Below are 19,063 nucleotides of genomic sequence, written 5' to 3' on the forward strand. Positions count from 1 at the left end.
GTTAATGACTGTTTCCTCTCCCGTTATTAACTTAAAAAGAAGCTTTCGTTTTAGGCTGTTTAGTAAAACACGCGTACAAAATAATATCATATTAATTATTAAAAAAACATTTATATATTAATGTTGTTCTGAAGCTATTTTCTTGTGGCATTTTTATAATTACTAGTTTTGATGGGAAATAAGCCACAATTTTACTAAAAAAATGATTTTATTAACGTTTCGACGTCCAAATCGGATGCCCTTGTCAAAATACAAAAAATATTAATGAATTAAACAAAAATGTTGTTGCTTATTAAAACATTCTTCTAATAATTTATTTAATCTGACTCATTTATATCGGCAATTCAGACATATATTATTATACATTTTAAAGTAGAAGACTTTAAAATGATATTGCCAATATTTATGAGTTGCTCTCCTGGGATGACTTTACTGAAAGATAGTTCATTCGATTACATGAAATCAACCCCAACTCAAGAATATCCGTCACAAAAGAAACATAACATGTGATCTGTCTTTAAAAAGACAACCACATGCAACGGTGACAGTAAAATTCTCGCGTTAGAGATTCCATAGTAAATCACGAGGGAAAACCCAGGAAAAAACCTCGTGATAGAAAAAAAACCTTATTTCCCATCAAAACTAGTATTTATATATTAATTAAAAATGAATAAGCATTATCAATTTAGTTGCAACCCGAAACCGCAGTCGCATTACATTTCTAGTTCAATCAGAGAGTACAGCAAAGATCTCTACCGGTTTCGGGGCTTCTTATCCCCTCATCAGGAGATCCATATGCTCTTCTCTCTGAATGAAGTAGAATAATACTTCTCGTGCCGTCACGGATTGCAACGAACGAAATGGCATGGATGTCCTAGCGACATCTGCAGGGAAAAAGTTTCATTTAAGTTTTTAATCTATGTGCTATTAGATTAAAAACTTGAACTTTTGCTAGTCAACTACAAACCAATTAAAAATTGACAATTTTTAATTAATTTTTATCAGAATTACAGGTTCTTTATATAATTGTTACTTTATCATTTTCAGGAGGTCTGCATACCAAGAGTCGTGGGTCTCCTGCGCCACCAACGTGCCTATATGATACAAACAATAGCGCAATATCGGTTTGTTTATTCACTGCTAATACATTATCTTAAACAGACTAGGTTAATATAGCACTTTTCGTTTTGTTTACCCAGTTTTGTGTGCGTGCAATTTTTATGATATTTTATTGTATTAAAACGAGATGATCTTTTAGATTTAGAAGCTTATTTTTGAAATGTGATACATAATTCGATCATTTACAAAGAATAATTATTACGCGAGTGAATTTTTTTATGAGTTATAAGTTTTGCAAAATAAACCAAAGTTGCTGTCATGACAAATTAACCCAAGTATAATAAAAAATGTTTTTGAAAGCTTTCGGTTAATTTTTAAATATTTTCTTGATATATCTCCTCAATTTTATTAAATAGTATTTTTTTAATATTGAAGATTAACTAAAATTATTAAAATGCCTTTAGCCCTTTTAGTAAAAAGCAAAACCCAAACTATGTAATGTTGTTCTGACAATTTTGTCTATTTTAGATGCTTAATGTTCAATTATAAAAAAAGTTGGTGGTCAACCAATTTGGTGAAATTTTACATCTTTTTATTTTTATTTATTTTGTTTACCATACATTGCGAGCGTTTTCTTAATCGCCCCATATTCGTTTGATGTGATGATCCAAGTAAGTCCCCTTTACCAACATGTATCTTTACCAATTCTAGTTTTATGTAAGCTACATTTAGTTTGACTTCTAGAATCGTTTCATCGACATTTTCCATTAAATATGCACTTAAACATGTTCTAATATCATCAATCTATGCTCACTCATTTTGACAATTTGAACAAATTTATTCATTATTAATTTTATCCTTTTTTAAATTTCATTTTACTCATTAATATAATAATATTTCTGCCCTTACCTATCCAACATTGAGTGCTGTATATCGTAGCTATCGAATGACTATTTTGCAATGCAATTCCATCGGCTTGGATCACATTTATTGTCCAGAAAGGAATATTTAACAATCGGACAACACTGCCTATTATTCATAAATGATTTCTCCCAGTTTATTATAAATTATATCGTTTAAAAAAGAACAGTTGTTTGATTCTAATTGAGATAGTCACCAGATGTCACCCTATTCCTGTCAGGGTTGCAATGTAACGCGTAACTATGTTAAATCCAAAATGCATAGACACCAAGTTGGATACGACCCTATTCATAACACATCAACTCGCATACATGTTAAGAAAAATAAATATATGGAAGAATATATATTTAAAAATTGAATTAATGATGGCATGCTACTATACATTATACATATAATAGCATGACATCAATAATTCAATTTCTAAATATATTCTTCAATATATTTATTTTTCTTAATATGTACAGTAGGAAAAATGAAAGAATACCCATGCGTCATCGATGATATGCATACGAATCAAATCAAAAATTTCTAGTCAAAACAACATCTAAACTAAGTTAATACTGTAAAAAAACGGATGTGACTACTACCCCACCGTACGATTTTTCGCTACGTAAATGTGTCAAAAATTTTTTGTGATGTTATTCTTTTTCTGATAATACCTATATATTTATTTATTGGTAATAAATGTTACTTTTACTACCGTAATTCATTATTTGATATAGATTAATAACACAAAAATAATGAGTAATCAAATATAGTATTATGAATTTCTCCATGTTAAAGTTGCCGGACGTAAATAGTAACAGGAATTTAAAAAATGTCGTTTATGTCAGCTGCATTAAGTGACTTAAATGAAAGTAAACTTAATTAATTCAGATCATTTTGGTATCCAGATCATTTTCCAGACATTATCTGCAAATAAATGTACATTCGTAAAGATATACTAATCTGTAATTTTATACACTATGATTGAAAAGTCAGAGTAATATGTACACGTTTGGCAAACTCATAGACAGAAGTTAACCATATTGACAGATGATTACTTACAAATTTTATTGACTTATTTTAATTAAATAAATACTTACCAAACCAAAAATACAATATAATATCAAAATAGCTTTTAGAAGAACTGTGTTTATTCAAGTAAATACAACTGATTATTAAAATTTATAAACTCTACCGAACCTAACCAAGTTTCACTGTCAAAGTGACCGAAATTGAATCTGTCAGATTATAGTTGACCAGCACGATTACTCGAATAGTAGTTTATACAATCATTATCTCTACTGATATTGAATGTTTTTCTAAGAATGACATTAGAAGTACAGAAATAGTCAAGTGTGAGTTTAAATTTTCTACTAAATTAATATAACTACGTTGAACAATTGTATCGCCGTCTCACTCTGTCAATTATAAATATGTAACTGCGTATGTCTTGGATAACGTTTTTGCTTAGTAGACAACACTTAATAATCTATCTCTTGTGTGTTATTTATAGAAAAAGGCAGCAAATCCAAAATATGTGCTTGATATGATCGTTCATGGGTATTCTTTCATTTTTCCGACTGTATGCGAGTTGGTGTGTTATGAATGGGATCGTATCCAACTTGGTATCTATGCATTTTGAATTTATCGTAGTTACGCCTGACATTGCAACCCTGACAGAAATGGTGATGACATCTGGTGACTGTCTCAATTAGAATCAAACAAATTGATTCATTGCGTTGATCAACTATTCTTTTTAAACAATGACAATAATCAGTCGAAACTGATAGTATATTTATTTATGTATATGTATTTGCTTGAAAACTCTTACTATGAGAATCAAAAGGGACTTTTCAATCGCTAAAATTTTAAAAATTAACCGTAGGCTCTGTTTTATTTGATGGTCATTTATTGTTAGTTAAAATACAGTCATCAAAAATCTCTAGGAATAATTTATACAATTTTTAATATTATCTTTATTCTTTAACTTTATTTATTGACGAAAATTACTCATTTTTTAATGTTGTACTTTTATATTTAAAAATATATTTTAAAAATTTAATGAAATATGGTTCAAAAATCCTAAAATGATGTGCCCATGGACATACGAAACAAGGGGTTTGTTTGCTGGACTGAATTTATCATGTGTGTTTGATAAACCGAAAACAACGTATTTTTGACATAAAATTATTGCAGTTATGATTACTTTATACCACGACAATATATTAATGCACAACGTTGCAGATTACTTTATAAAACCAGGATTATATCAACCCAGGATTACTTTATAAAATCAAAAAATCTCTATCCAACAAATACTTTGACTTATTAAAATCATATCAAAATCACAGAGAATTTGAAACTAAAGTGGAGGATGAACTATCAAATCGTAACAAAATTCAATCAGGAGTCCCACAAGATAGTATACTGGTAGTATACTTCTTTATGTACTGTACACATCCAATTTACCAACCTATCCACAAACCACCATTGGAACTTTCGCTGATGACACAGCAATATTTGCAACTGAAGACGATCCAACAGCTGCAGTATTAAATCTTCAAGAACACCTAGACCAAATTGGACAGTGGTTAAAGAAATGGAAGATAAATGCTAATGAAACTAAGTCAACACATATAACTTTCACACTAAGGAAAGACCAATGCCCAACTATTAGATAGCCTTAATCAAGTCAACATACCCCAACAGAATATTGTCAAATACCTGGGGCTTCATCTTGATTCTAAATTAAACTGGAAACAACACATTTTAAAGAAGAAGAAACAAATTGAGTTGAGAGTGAAAGAAATTTGGCTTATAGGTCGAAAATCTCGACTCTCAATTGAGAACAAACTGCTAATTTATAAAACAGTCATCAAACCTATATGAACGTACGGTATAGAACTACGGAGTTGTGCCAGCAAATCAAATACAAAAATTATCCAAAGAACTCGATCAAACATTCTACGCACCATCGCAAATGCCCCGTGGTACATTGACAACCAAACCCTTCATAGAGACCTAAACATCCCGTTAGTCAGCACAGTAATTCAAGAAAGAGCCAACAGACACCACGAGAAATTGAAAGGCCACCCCAACCAATTAATATTACACCTACTGCAGCCACTAAACAACAGAAGATTGCGAAGATTATGGCCCATAGATCTTCGCTGAAACTGAGGTGAAACCGCTGGGTGTACCTCATAACGCCATTAGTGTACAATACTATAGTTGATATAAGTTATTGTACTTGTTATCAAATTAACTTATAGAATATGTAATTCTGATTGTTAATAAATGCTTACAAAAAAAAAAACGTTTCAGAGAAATAAATCACTTTGATTACATAATGAATTAACTGGAATTAGTCGATCAGATAGCTCAGTGCGACTAGCGGCTGACCCGCACTTCACTTCGCCGTGAGGTACGAGAGTTCAAGCCCAGCCCAGGCCATCGGAAAACAAAAAGGCTAACGCGTCAGTATAAAATTCTAAATATGAATCTGGCGCTTAGACCTGAATATGCGGGCATCTGATCGACCTATGAGGGAGCAGTACGGCAAGGGATAAGGGCTTGCGGCTCGGTGAAACTCCCCCATAGATCCCTACCGAAGGGCGTTGACGCCTAAGAACGGTGTATATACAATTAACTGGAATTAAAAGGATAACTGAGCAGTGTTCTGCTGATTCCAATTTAAATGTGCTCTTCTTTCCAACCTTGAGTTTAGTATAAGATGTTCAGTATTTTTTGGACACTACTAGAAGAACAGGCACGATGAAAATTTTTATAAATTAGGGCAAAGTTGAAGAAAAATACCGAGGGGAAGGTCTCCAAGCCGTCTCCAAATAAAAGCACTGTTCAACCGAAGAATTCAAGAGGCCAAAGAGGCTTGAGCTAGCTAACTTAGAACAGAGAACCATGGGAAGAAATTATAAAAATTTGACGGTTTCACCACGGTATCAATTTTGTTTAAGTCGTTTGGTAATATATAGGTTTCGGATAATTGTGCATTTAATAGTTTTACCATTAGTTTTAATTTTATAAGACACTTATTACTATTTATCTCAGCTCAGATTTAGTTGAATATTAATGAGTGTCTCAGAGAGATGGTAGTACGCTAAATGTATAATTATCTTAACCCTTAGAAAGGCGTTTATAGGGGAAATACATAAAAACTAATTTTTATTTGTAACTAGCTTTTATTTCGGAATATTTTTCATTTTTTTCTTGTAATGGGCAACTTTCAAGAATGCATTTAAAGGTATCTTTAAAGGTTAGCCATTATGCGAAATAAATATTTGAAAAAATTATATTAAATATCCCTAGATACTATTTGATGTGTGTATATGGGTTACAAAGTAAGGTGCCTTAACGGTTTGTTATTTTTTATATATATATATATATATATATATATATATATATATATATATATATATATATATATATATATATATATATATATATATATATATATATATATAAAATTTATTTGTAAGTAAGAACTGATGTGAACTGTATGAAAATTATTTATTTATTTCTATTTTACTTAATTGGCTGCTGCCTTGTTTAAAAGTAGTATAAACTGAATATTCACACCTTTTTTACAAAATAAAAACACAAGAGGTAGAAGTTATTTTTGTGGAATATGTCCATAAATACAATATGTAAAAATTTTTCTTAGAAAGTTGTTTAAAGATGTGATGCCATTTTTGTTTCAATTAGCCATACCATTCTATTTGTATAATAAGTTAATAAAACGACATACATACATGCGACTTTTAAATTGAGTCGTAATAGACCAATCAAGTTAGTAAAAAATAAGCCGTTTTTCGATATAATTGAAAAGACGAGGTTTGACAGTTGAAATGTGTAGTATGAGATATTACAAAAGGGCTACCATCTTGGGATTCATCAATTTTTTAGTGGAACAATTTTTAAATAAACAATCAAAACGTCAAACTTAGTTTTGTGCTCATAACTTAAAAACCTGTTTATTTAGAGATTTGACGTTCACAGGTAATTTTTTTAGGATAAAAGGATACATCGAATGAGATAGGCTAAATGAAAATCGGTTAATAAACAAAAAAGTTATTGCAAAACAGACGACAAAATCATTGTTTTATAATATTGTTAATAACAATTTTATTGTTTATTAGAATATGTTTAAATATACCTAAACTTGAGGACATTATGGTGTTTGAATGGTGTGCAAAAAATGGTCGAGATCTGTTTAATAGTTTTCGCAAAATTGAATTTGTTTATAAATTTTTTTGAAAAACGAGCTAATTTCTGAGGCTGGTCCAGTTAATATAGCTGAATGTATCTCAATAATCCGGAGCTCATTTCCTTCGTTAAGATGTATACTAACAGCCTATGAAAAAAAAAGTAAAAAAAAATTACATATACGTACACAAAATTATTTGTTAATAAATAGCAGTTTTTAAGCTTATAAACAATTACAATAATTTCGTAGAAATTAGATCAAATTAAATGGCAATAAAAAATACGGAAAGCTGGTTAAAATTCACAACTTTTAAAAAAAAATTTCTCAGACCCTTGGGGTCTGAGATAGCCCCTTTTTTTTTTGAAAAAATCAATGTTACGTTAATTAACAACACTAAGATCTGAAATTAACCAATATTTTATAAGAAAAGTCAAAGTTTTTAACAAAGTTTTTAGCAAGAAAAAATGTTAAAAATTGATTAAACAGTAGTGTTATAAACAAAAAGTATTTTGCGTTCCGACTAAAGTAAAAAATAGCGGGCGTAGTCGACTGACTGAATAGTGCACGCGGTTGACGACCGGCAGCAACTCCTAAAATTACGTTATACCGACCACAAAAATCAACTTTAAAGTGAATAACAAATTTTCGTCATTCCTTATGTTTTCGAGGTCTCCGAATCCGAATATGGAGTTTATTTTTTTCTAGAATTAGTGGAACATGTTCAAAAATCAAATTTTATGCCAAAATGCGATAAATCAATTTTGATGATTTTTCAATTTTAACTCACTGTATTTTTGGTCGCTGTAAATATTTCCTTTTGAAAATTTTACTGTGCTATCTTTGAAGCATTTAGATAACAATGAGGTTTGTCCAAAATGATTAAACACATTAAAAGAGAAGTTGTTAATTTTTAAACATTTTGTCGTCAGATTTCGTTAGTTTCATGCTTACTTAAAAAAGTTGAGTGACAAACGTTTAAGTTTATAATTTTAACTAACACAGAAATAAAATATAATTCATGAAGAAGTAATACTTTATATTTTTGATGGTGCTGAAAACGAAAATTAGGGTTGTTTTGAAAAAATGCCCCTTTTTTTGAAAAAATCACTGTTACGTTAATTAACAACACTAGGATCTGAAATTAACCAATATTTTATAAGAAAAGTCAAAGTTTTTAACAAAGTTTTTAGCAAGAAAAAATGTTAAAAATTGTTAAAACGGTATTGTTATAAACAAAAAGTATTTTGCGTTGCGACTAAAGTAAAAAAAAATAATGGGCGTAGCCGAATGAGAATAAATTTGCGGACTACCATTCGCTAGCGCTAGACCGGTGTAGCCCATTTTTAACATTGACAGTATACCGGATTTGAAGCTTAATATTATATTTAGATATTTTGGTAGAAACTTGCATTTTATGAATATTATTATCTTGCACATTTATTTAGTAAAATTATATTTTAAATAAATAAATTTAAAAAATGACAATAAAAAGGCCACTTAAAAAAGGTTTATACATCCCATTAGCTGCTTTGTTTTGGATAATTTTGCAATGAAAATAAGATAAACATAATTATTTTAATGTGGTACCATAGATAAAAAAATTGTAAACTTGGTACAGTAGAACCCGATTGGTAGGTATAGGCCATTTTTTATTCTCTATTTTGAATCCGTGTGTAGTCCAGGCTGTATCGTCGACCCCGTTAGGTAAATTATTCCGATTATTATTTTTTGCACAAACTTACTCAAAAAAAAGTTCCTTATAACAAATCCAAAGGGTACCAAGAGCTACCGCGGCCGGAAAATTGTTTAAACAATTTTTTCATTAGTTTTCTGTTAACTTATAAAAATTGGGTGACAAACTTTTTAGTTTATAATTTTAATCAACGCAGCATTAAAACATAGGTCCTGAAGAAGTTTTCTCGAAAATTTCAAGTCAAAATATGCAACAGAAAAAAAGTTACGCGACCTTATAGACGAGTGGTACTCCCCAAAAAAAAAACGCTCATTTCTCGAGATATCAACCACACTGTGGTGAATGGCTAATTTTGGTCTTACTTTATGTTTTTAATGGTACTGAAAACGAAAATGAGTTTTATTTTGAATTTTAGATGGGGAAACATTGTCAAAATCGAAATTTTACCCTAAAAATAAAAAAAATGAAATCACGTTTTCCTTAAAATTAAAAGTTACACCACCTTTTTCTATAAAACCTTTTGTTCTCTGTACTCTAGATTTTAACATTAAATTAATTGAACAGCTAAATTTCAAATTTTGTCACTCAACTTTTGCGATTAAACTTTGCAGTTCAAGAATCTGCACCTTTTACTTCAAACAATTTATAACTTTCTTTATAGCAAGACAGAAATATTCAAGCAGGTCCATTGTCTTCAGAATGGTGAGAAATACACATACCGGCAAAATTAGCCGAACACGTTAAAAATGGGACATGTTTGATGTCTCGTATTTCATAAACCAGTGGTCCGATTTGAGTGATTCTTTAAGTATGTTATAGCCTTATTATTTAAGAATATCGTTGTAAAAATATTGTTGCTAGACAGGTAAATACCATTTTATACCGGGTGTACCAATCATACTGTATTTTTTTCTTAAAGTTTGGAACACCCTGTGGAATATTCTAGCATATGTAAAATATTAGAATTAATACTTGATTGTAGACTTAGGCTTGCTTAACATTTTCCTTTTCGATTCATTTACTTATGTGAGATAATAAAAAAGTTATGTGCGTTAACAACTATCCATGTTTTTCATCAATAAATCCTCATAGTAGGGGAGGAAAGTATACTAAATTTGCAGTTACTCGAGCGTTATGGGAACTTATTGGATTGTGAAGAGTATGTGCTAAAATCAGAAAAAGGTTAAGTTAAGTTTTCCATAAAGTGGGGGACTTTTCATTGTTTAATTTAATTTTCCATTTGAAACAATCATTTTTCTCCGATTATAGCGCTATCTATCCATAATTCGAAAAAATATGTGGAATAAAAGTTTCTTATTTTTACGTAAAGAATCCAAATCTGCAATAAAAATTGGGGGCTCCTATTTAATATTTTAAATTAAATCCCTCACCCCACCTCCGTGGGGGCTCATGACACCCCAGGGAGAGGGGTGGGGGGTAAATTAAAGTTATAAATACGATCCCTGCGATATTTTGCTAAATGAACATCAGATCGTAAAACTGCAAAATACACCTATTCAATATTTTTCAAAAATCTACCGAATGGCACCAAACACCACCCCCCACGGAGGTGGGGTGGGGGTTACATTAAAATATTAAATAGGAGCCCCCAATTTTTATTGCAGATTTGGATCCTTGACGTAAAAATAAGCAACTTTTATTCGCAACATTTTTTCCTATTATGGATTACTAGCGCTATAATCGGAAAAAACGATTGGTGGAAATGGAAAATTAAATTGAAAAATGGAGAGTCCCACACTTTATGGAAAACTTAACTTAACTTTTTTTGGTTGTAGCACCCACTCTTCACAATCCACTCCAGGTCACAAGAACGCTCGAGTAATTGCAAATTTAGCATACTTTTCTCCCCTACTATGAGGATTTATTGATAAAACACATGGCTAGTTGTTAAAGCACATAACTTTTTTATTTTCCAACATAAGCAAATGAATCAAAAAGGAAAATGTTAAGAAAGCATAATTCTGCAATCGAGTTTTAATTTTAATATTTTGTATATGCTGGAATATTCCACAGGGTGTTCCGAACTTTAAGAAAAAAACACAGTATGCTTTTTACACCCGGTATAAAATGACATCTACCTGTCTAGCAAAAATATTATAACACCGATATTCTTAAATAATAAGGCTATAACATACTAAAATAATCACTCAAATCGGACCACTGGTTTATGAAGTACGAGACATCAAACATGTCCCATTTTTAACGTGTTCGGCTAATTTTGCCGGTGTGTGTATATACTATAAAAATTTCAGAAAAAAATATTACAATGGAACTGAGTTGTAGCAAGTTAAACGCAAAAAACGTGATTTTTATTTTTAGGGTAAAGTTGCGATTTTGATAATGTTCCCCCACGTAAAATTCAAAACAACCCTAATTTTCGTTTTTAGCACCATCAAAAATATAAAGTACCTATTACCAAAATTAGTATCAGTATCTCGAGAAATAAGCTTTTTTTGGGGTGTGCCAGTGTGCCGCTCGTCTATAAAGTCACATAACATTTTTCGTATTGCATATTTTAAATTAAATTTTTTTGGAAAACTTCTTCATGAATTATATTTTATTTCTGTGTTAGTTAAAATTATAAACTAAAAAGTTTGTCACTCAACTTTTTTAAGTAAGCATGAAACTAACGAAATCTGAAGACAAGATGTTTAAAAATTAACAACTTCTCTTTTAATGTGTTTAATCATTTTGGACAAATCTCATTGTTATCTAAATGCTTCAAAGATAACACAGTAAAATTTTCAAAAGGAAATATTTACAGCGACCAAAAATACAGTGAGTTAAAATTGAAAAATCATCAAAATTGATTTATCGCATTTTGGCATAAAATTTGATTTTTGAACATGTTCCACTAATTCTAGAAAAAAATAAACTCCATATTCGGATTCGGAGACCTCGAAAACATAAGGAATGACGAAAATTTGTTATTCACTTTAAAGTTGATTTTTGTGGTCGGTATAACGTAATTTTAGGAGTTGCTGCCGGTCGTCAACCGCGTGCACTATTCAGTCAGTCGACTACGCCCGCTATTTTTTACTTTAGTCGGAACGCAAAATACTTTTTGTTTATAACACTACTGTTTAAACAATTTTTAACATTTTTTCTTGCTAAAAACTTTGTTAAAAACTTTGACTTTTCTTATAAAATATTGGTTAATTTCAGATCTTAGTGTTGTTAATTAACGTAACAGTGATTTTTTCAAAAAAAGGGGCTATCTCAGAACCCCAAGGGTCGTACGAACTAAAATTTTTTTTTTAGAAGTTGTGTATTTTAACCAGCTTTCCGTATTTTTTATTGCCATTTAATTTGATCTAATTTCTACGAAATTATTGTAATTGTTTATAAGCTTAAAAACTGCTATTTATTAACAAATAATTTTGTGTACGTATATGTATTTTTTTTACTTTTTTTGTTTCATAGGCTGTTAGTATACATCTTAACGAAGGAAATGAGCTCCGGATTATTGAGATACATTCAGCTATATTAACTGGACCAGCCTCAGAAATTAGCTCGTTTTTCAAAAAATTTTATAAACAAATTCAATTTTGCGAAAACTATTTAACAGATCTGGACCATTCTTTGCACACCGTTCAAACACCATAATGCCCTCAATTTTAGTTATATTAAAACATATTCTAATAAACAATAAAATTGTTATTAACAATATTCAAAAACAGTGATTTTGTCTTCCGTTTTGCAATAACTTTTTTGTTTATTAACCGATTTTCATTTAGCCTATCTCATTCGATGTATCTTTTTTTTCTGAAAAAGTTATCTGTGGACGTCAAATTTCTAAATAAACAAGTTTTTAAGTTATGAGCAAAAAACTAAGTTTGACGTTTTGATTGTTTATTTAAAAAATGTTCCACTAAAAAATTGATGAATCCCAAGATGGTAGTCTTTTTGTAATATCTCATACTACATATTTCAACTGTCAAACCTCGTCTTTTCCGTTATGTCTAGAAAAAACCTAACTTGATTGGCCTATAAGCATCTTTTTCAAGAGAAATATTTGGCAATTTTGTTTATATTTTCGTGCTATCATTGCTGTTTTAATAGATTTAATGAATGTTTATTTTTAAGTTGTTCATTTCAAACCATCAATTTAACATGGAGCCGTCAATTTTACTGAAATGTCAACACAATTAACCGTTCAACTGAGCTTTTGTATTTTGGTAATTTTTTACCAAAAGATTTCCCCTCTTTTATACATATTTTAAAATATTGAACTTTACAACGTTATTGTCAGATTTAAAGTTTCTCAATTCTTTCTTCAAAATTTGTGGTTGCCATATATAAACTAAGAGCAGTCCTCTTACTAGTCATCAGTATTATTGAGTGTATTGAGAAATTATTTTCAGGAAAGGTGTAGAAGTCTAAGTGTCGTTCAATAGATAATTAAGTTTAGATTGTTCACATCCCAGATAGCACAAGTACGTTTTATGGACGTACATCTGTGTATATTGGAACGTCCAATGGACGTCCCGCTAAGGTACAATGGACATCCGATGGACGTCCAACGAACGTCCAGAGTTCACAAAATTGGACGTCCATAGAACGTCCGCTACAAACGTACAGTGTACGTTGTTGAAGCTTTCAGTGTACATTTTATGTACATTCAATGTACATCTGATGTACATTCAATGTACGTCTTATGGACTTTTTTGGTAGGGCACTTTTCAGAAAGCAATCTAGTGTCCATAATTTTTTGAATACATACATAGCAAAAAGCCTTTAGGTATAGGAAATAGTTCCTATAATACTAAACTTATACTTTAAAATATTACACAAATAACCTTTTTTATTTCTCTTTATTATAACTTTATTATGTATACTTTATTATAGGAACTTCATTAATGCACGATTGCACTTGCACGATAAACAGGAAACACAAAGATATCACAGGATGATGTAATAACTTAATAAAGACAACATTCAGATAACGACGCCCTATGATGCATGCACATTAAAAGAGGTTTATTTCTGTTCTGTTCCTTCCAAACATTATTTCTTAGAACTTGAGAGTCAGTACGATTGTGTAATCTGTGAATTATCATAAATAAATCCTCCTTCAGTATTCCACAACAATTAACAGCGATAATCCCCTAAAAGTACCTGCCTAGTACTACCTTTTACGACCGATAGCGTGAAGAACGACAACGTTGTCAAGAAGATTCTCATTTAGTTTGGCGGGAAATTTAAGAGTTACAAAATGCACATTTAAGATTTAAATTGGTAGTGTCTAATTATTGTAAGTTCTATAATTACCGATGCGCGATGTAGCTCCGTTATTCTGAAAAAGTTTACCATCGTTTTATCATCATCTAATATTATATAGGTTTAATTAAAATAATTTTAGTGGTTCAGTGTTTTAATTCGATGATGAAAAAATATGTGACTACATAGAAGCTTCTTGTATTCTACTAATAATATTGCTTTGATTAAAACAAGAAGCTATATATAATTACTCATAATAATAGTCGCATTTTGTGTAAAATCTCCATGGACCACAAATGGATGTCCAATGTACGTTGAAATCAAACGTCCAATAGATGTCGCGTAATGGACGTACATAGTACGTCCAGTTTTGGTCCATGGACGTTTGGACTTTAAATGTACGTTATATGGACGTCCATCGGACGTTGTGTGCTATATGGGATATTGTTGCCATTCTTGTTACTGTGCAAATTAAAACATTCATTTCATTAGTTTAATTTCAGAAATTTTTCTTTTATTATAAATTAATAAATGAAAAATAGTTTCTGTCCTTGTGGGATCGGTACTCACCGGAGGGACCGCAGACGTTCGGATACAATTAGCGTCTCTTTACAAAGACAGTGACGTCGACTTTGCAAAGTAACAAGACAATGACTCAACACACACACACTACACATTACTCCTCTGAGTTAGTGATAAGTTATAGTCTAAAAAATTATTATGAAATTGACTGGCCAGCTGGTTGTGAAAACCAGTGCCAATAAAACACACACACAATTTAAATTTTTTATCTATTTTGAATGTTTCATTGTAAATTCATGTAAGGTTTGTCCCAATACGCAACTTTTGTAGTGTCCAGAAACTTCTTGTACTGGTATATTCACAATTCGTATCGTCCACAGACGGTAATTCGAAAAGAGAATAAAATCTTAGTGCGCAGGTCGTCACTTGAAAGTCATAACGACGTAACTGCTTTTTTGCTATTTTACAGGAGAGCAGTTGTAAAGTTTTCTATTGTTACGTTTATGTTCAGATATCAAAAAGTATGAGTGATAAGTGAATGAAAATATGAATATAGATAGTTAAAGAGTTATTTTAATAGGTTTTATTGTTTTTTAGGTTTTACCTGCTTCCGCTCCCCTACTCCCCCCACCCCACAGCCGCCCCCCCAAAGCAGATACGTCGTTATGTGTTTTTGTCATGTGTTATGTGATAAGTAAATGATAATATGAATATAGATAGTTAAAGAGTTATTTTAATAGGTTTTATTGTTTTTTAGGTTTTACCTGCTTCCCGCTCCCCTACTCCCCCCACCCCACAGCCGCCCCCCAAAGCAGATACGTCGTTATGTGTTTTTGTCTTTGAACTTTCTCAAACACTTACGCCAAAATATTACTTTGTTTTTTTTATTTGCTTTAGAATCTTTTGTAGAAGGCTGTTTTTATTATTTGCTTAAATACTTCATTGGGGGTCATAAAGTAAACACTTAAAAATGGTGAATGTTTTTTTAATGAAATTCTAAACTTAGGAATGAAATAGTTCCACAACAAGGATCATTGTACTTTAAATGATAAAATAACCTTAAAAGTAATATTAACATTGTTAGAATAGTACACAATTTTTTTAAACCTAAAAAGAATATGATAAAGCCTAAACAATATAGTGTGAGGTTCCAAGAACAGTTTATTTTTAAATTCATTGTAATGTTTAGTTGCAAATATTAAAAAACAATTATCATCTCATGTCTAAATAACAAAAAAGTAAAACTTTTGTTACACTTTAAAATGTCAACAAGTGGTCACAAAATAACTACATTATCCTAATATACATTTTGAGGTCAAATTGATCACAGTCACTTTCTTAAATATTTAGTCTAAGCAACATTTTGAGCTTATGCTGTGTGCAGTCTCTGTAAATGGGTTTCCTTAAGCATGGGGTAAATTCTTATAAAACAAAACATGTTCCTCATTTCGTACGATTGGAGTTTGTCCTGAACAGAGCGACATCAGGTCCTCAAATTTTTCTTTTGGGTGATGCTTCTGTATACTTGAGAGCAATGACTTGTTTCGAAAAATATTTTTTCTGGCTCTTTAGCGCCAAATACTCAACCATTCGTGGCCAGTTGACGCTGCTTTCTTCATCGTCTTGCCTCACACTTAGCACTCTAAGTTGTTTCGCTTTACCCATAAAATCTAGAAAGTCCTTAGATTCAAGACGAAAAACGTTATAGGGTTTTTTGATACGGGCAAGTCTGATGGTAGTTGCGATCTGTGATGGAACGTACAGGTTACCAGAAGCTTTCAGAGCAGTGTTGATTGCACTATGCACGGAATCCCCTTCGTTCTGTCCATGATATGGTTCAAAGAATTTTAAGGATACCTTCAAAATGTTTTTGGAGACAGAGACGAAGTGTAAAAGCATTGTAGCTATACCTGAATTTTTGTTCTGGCCACTGCAGCCATCTGAAAACAAAAACACTTCTTCAACGCCCCTTTCATCTAATTCTTTTAAAAAGAGGTAAACACAAGTCGAGATCTCTGAAGCACCACGCCTGCTTAGTCCTTCGTGCCAAAGGTAGCAGTTACAGTCACTTGAAGACAAGTTATAGATGGTAAAATTTTACGCCACTATGTCTTTTTAAAAAAAGGTCCATCACAAAATTCGTTTAGAGACATAATGGCGTAAGTCAAGATACGTCACTATGACTTTTCAAAAACCTAAAAATTCACATTTACGTCACAGCATGAAATTGTAATATCATAAGAGAGTCATAGTTACGACCGCACCAGGGCGGCTTGGGGGGGATGGTAATCCCCCCCAAAACCAAAAGAGGCTTTTGATCCCGTAAGGACCCCCGTAAATGTTCGAAAGTCTTTGTGGAGACAGATGCGGCCTCCTCCCGTACTCGCAACTTGCCCGCAATACCGACCACTCCTCCCCGGATGTCCCGTTACACCATTCCTCGTTGCTAAATGCCGGTGCAAGTGCTCCAAGTGGCAGGAATTGGAGTGCGGCGCTACGCCTTGGATGGCCTTTCCAGGAGGAACTATGGACTATGTACAGACGATCTTCCGGTCTGTGAGCGGCACCGTCGCACGCGTCCCTCGTTAGAAGGACGCACCTGCGCGTCAGTGTGGGATTAGAAGTCGATGGAAGCCAAGGAGACCCATCAACCCCCTGCCCTACTAAGGATGTCGTGTCAACACAAATGGATAACGAGACATCCCCCCCCCAGGTGGTGAAGTCTGGGGTCTCCCCGATCCGGAGTCTTCAGCAAACACCCATTTGGGAGGAAAGGTGCACGCCGAGAGTGTCTCCGCATCAGGAGAAGAAACTGTCCTATCAAGCAAGACTACTGCCCCTACGAGTCCGTCTCCAGTGAAGGGGCACGCTGGCCGAACACGTGGGGCTCCCCTTCCCCGTAGTACCTGTGTCGCTATTAGATGAAGTCCTATCCGGCAGAACAGGTCGACATCTTGGTGGAATGGTCCACCAGCATAGCACGTTTGACAGGATAACCGTTCCAGGAGCCTACTCCTGTACCACTCTCTCCACGCTTCTGGGTTTGCTATGTCCACGCTGGCCCTTGGATCCAGCGTTTAAGAACATGTGACCTAACCTATAAGCGTCAGTGGGGTTTGCATGTCGCCTAACCTGAGAGTCGCAGGGTATGCTAAAACGCCTTACCAGCGCCTCCAGGGTTTGCTGTTTGCCTAACCCAAAGTCACAGTAGGGTTTGTCGTTCCCGGACTGCGCCTAACCATTGGCGAGGTTATACAGAACGAAAGTAGAGTGGTCCCCCATCAGGCTCGTCTCGGATACTAAGTACGTAGACCGTTGGTCAGTGCGACTAATGGCTCGTCTCGGATACTATCAGGCCCCTCCCGCCTGGCGACACCTCAAACGACGGCCACGTTACCCTTACTGCAAGCAGCAAGTGGATCGCGCCCTGCACTCGTTTCTACGAACTCGACACCTCAAACGACGGCCTAAGCACCTTTCGTTCAGGCCCATTTCTCGCCTCTTACGAGAGACAGGGCTGGCCCTGATGGTCTTCTTTGGCATGTTCCCCTCAGTGTAGGCTGAGGGTACTACACCATATAGTTGGCCCCATCAGTGGCCGTGATGGCCCAAAAACCTAAAAATTCACATTTACGTCACAGCATGAAATTGTAATATCACTTTAAGAGGTAGAAATACAGATACGCCGATTAGGCTTTTGGATAGAGCTTGCTGAAAACATTATGGAGGCACTAAAAACTCAAAAAGCCAATTTTGGCAGTTACGTCGTTATGTCTTTCAAGCGACGAGGTAAGCCCAACGAGTATAGTATTACCATCTATCTAAGAGACTCATTAATATTCAGTTCAGTGGGATGCTATTGTTTGAGGTTGTAAAGTACATAAACAAGGCATAATTTAATAAAATAGGTTTGTTTATAGAATTTCACACACCACTTATTTGAATATTAAAGAGTTTCTTTTAGAAAGTTGGTAGTATTATACTTGTACTTTCCCGATTACTGAAATGATTTTAATGAAACCATCACAAGCGTAACCGTTTTTCGTTGTGTTGGAACAAACCTAGAATTTAAATGTACTAAATAAAATCATGTTTTTAATTTGAAGGACTGACGGAAAATGATAGGAGCGCTATTTTATACAGAATATTCAGTAGAAATGACTTTTAATTTAGATATGGGGAAGAATATTTTAATTCTAAATTAACCTTTAAGTACCCCCATGCAAATGCTAGAACGCATATACTACCGCTGCAAGACGATACCCAAAAAATTTGGGACATCTTGGATATTAGTGCACCCTATGTACCGCACAGCGGAATCTTATGTTTGTGCGTCACAGTGTTGCCATGCCATTTCTTTAATAATTTCAATCAATGTTCAATGTACCTAAAAGAATAATAGAATAAGAACGTTTACT

At 32.9% G+C, this 19,063-nt stretch overlaps 1 protein-coding gene across 2 annotated transcripts in view; it reads left to right on the forward strand.

The window, feature by feature from the left end:
• Positions 1–17,686, forward strand: part of LOC126887130 (tyrosine-protein phosphatase non-receptor type 21) — a 119,980-nt gene extending 102,294 nt beyond the window's left edge. For both annotated transcript variants that reach the window (XM_050654485.1, XM_050654486.1), the window contains exons 14-15: positions 1,048–1,124; positions 15,243–17,686. In XM_050654485.1, coding sequence (XP_050510442.1) covers positions 1,048–1,124; positions 15,243–15,336 — 171 coding nt within the window. In that variant the 3' untranslated portion in view covers positions 15,337–17,686. The remainder of the gene's footprint in view (positions 1–1,047; positions 1,125–15,242) is intronic.
• The last annotated feature ends 1,377 nt before the right edge of the window (positions 17,687–19,063 follow it).

This window comes from Diabrotica virgifera, chromosome 6 (assembly GCF_917563875.1).
Source record: "Diabrotica virgifera virgifera chromosome 6, PGI_DIABVI_V3a".
NCBI classification, from domain to species: Eukaryota; Metazoa; Arthropoda; class Insecta; order Coleoptera; family Chrysomelidae; genus Diabrotica; species Diabrotica virgifera.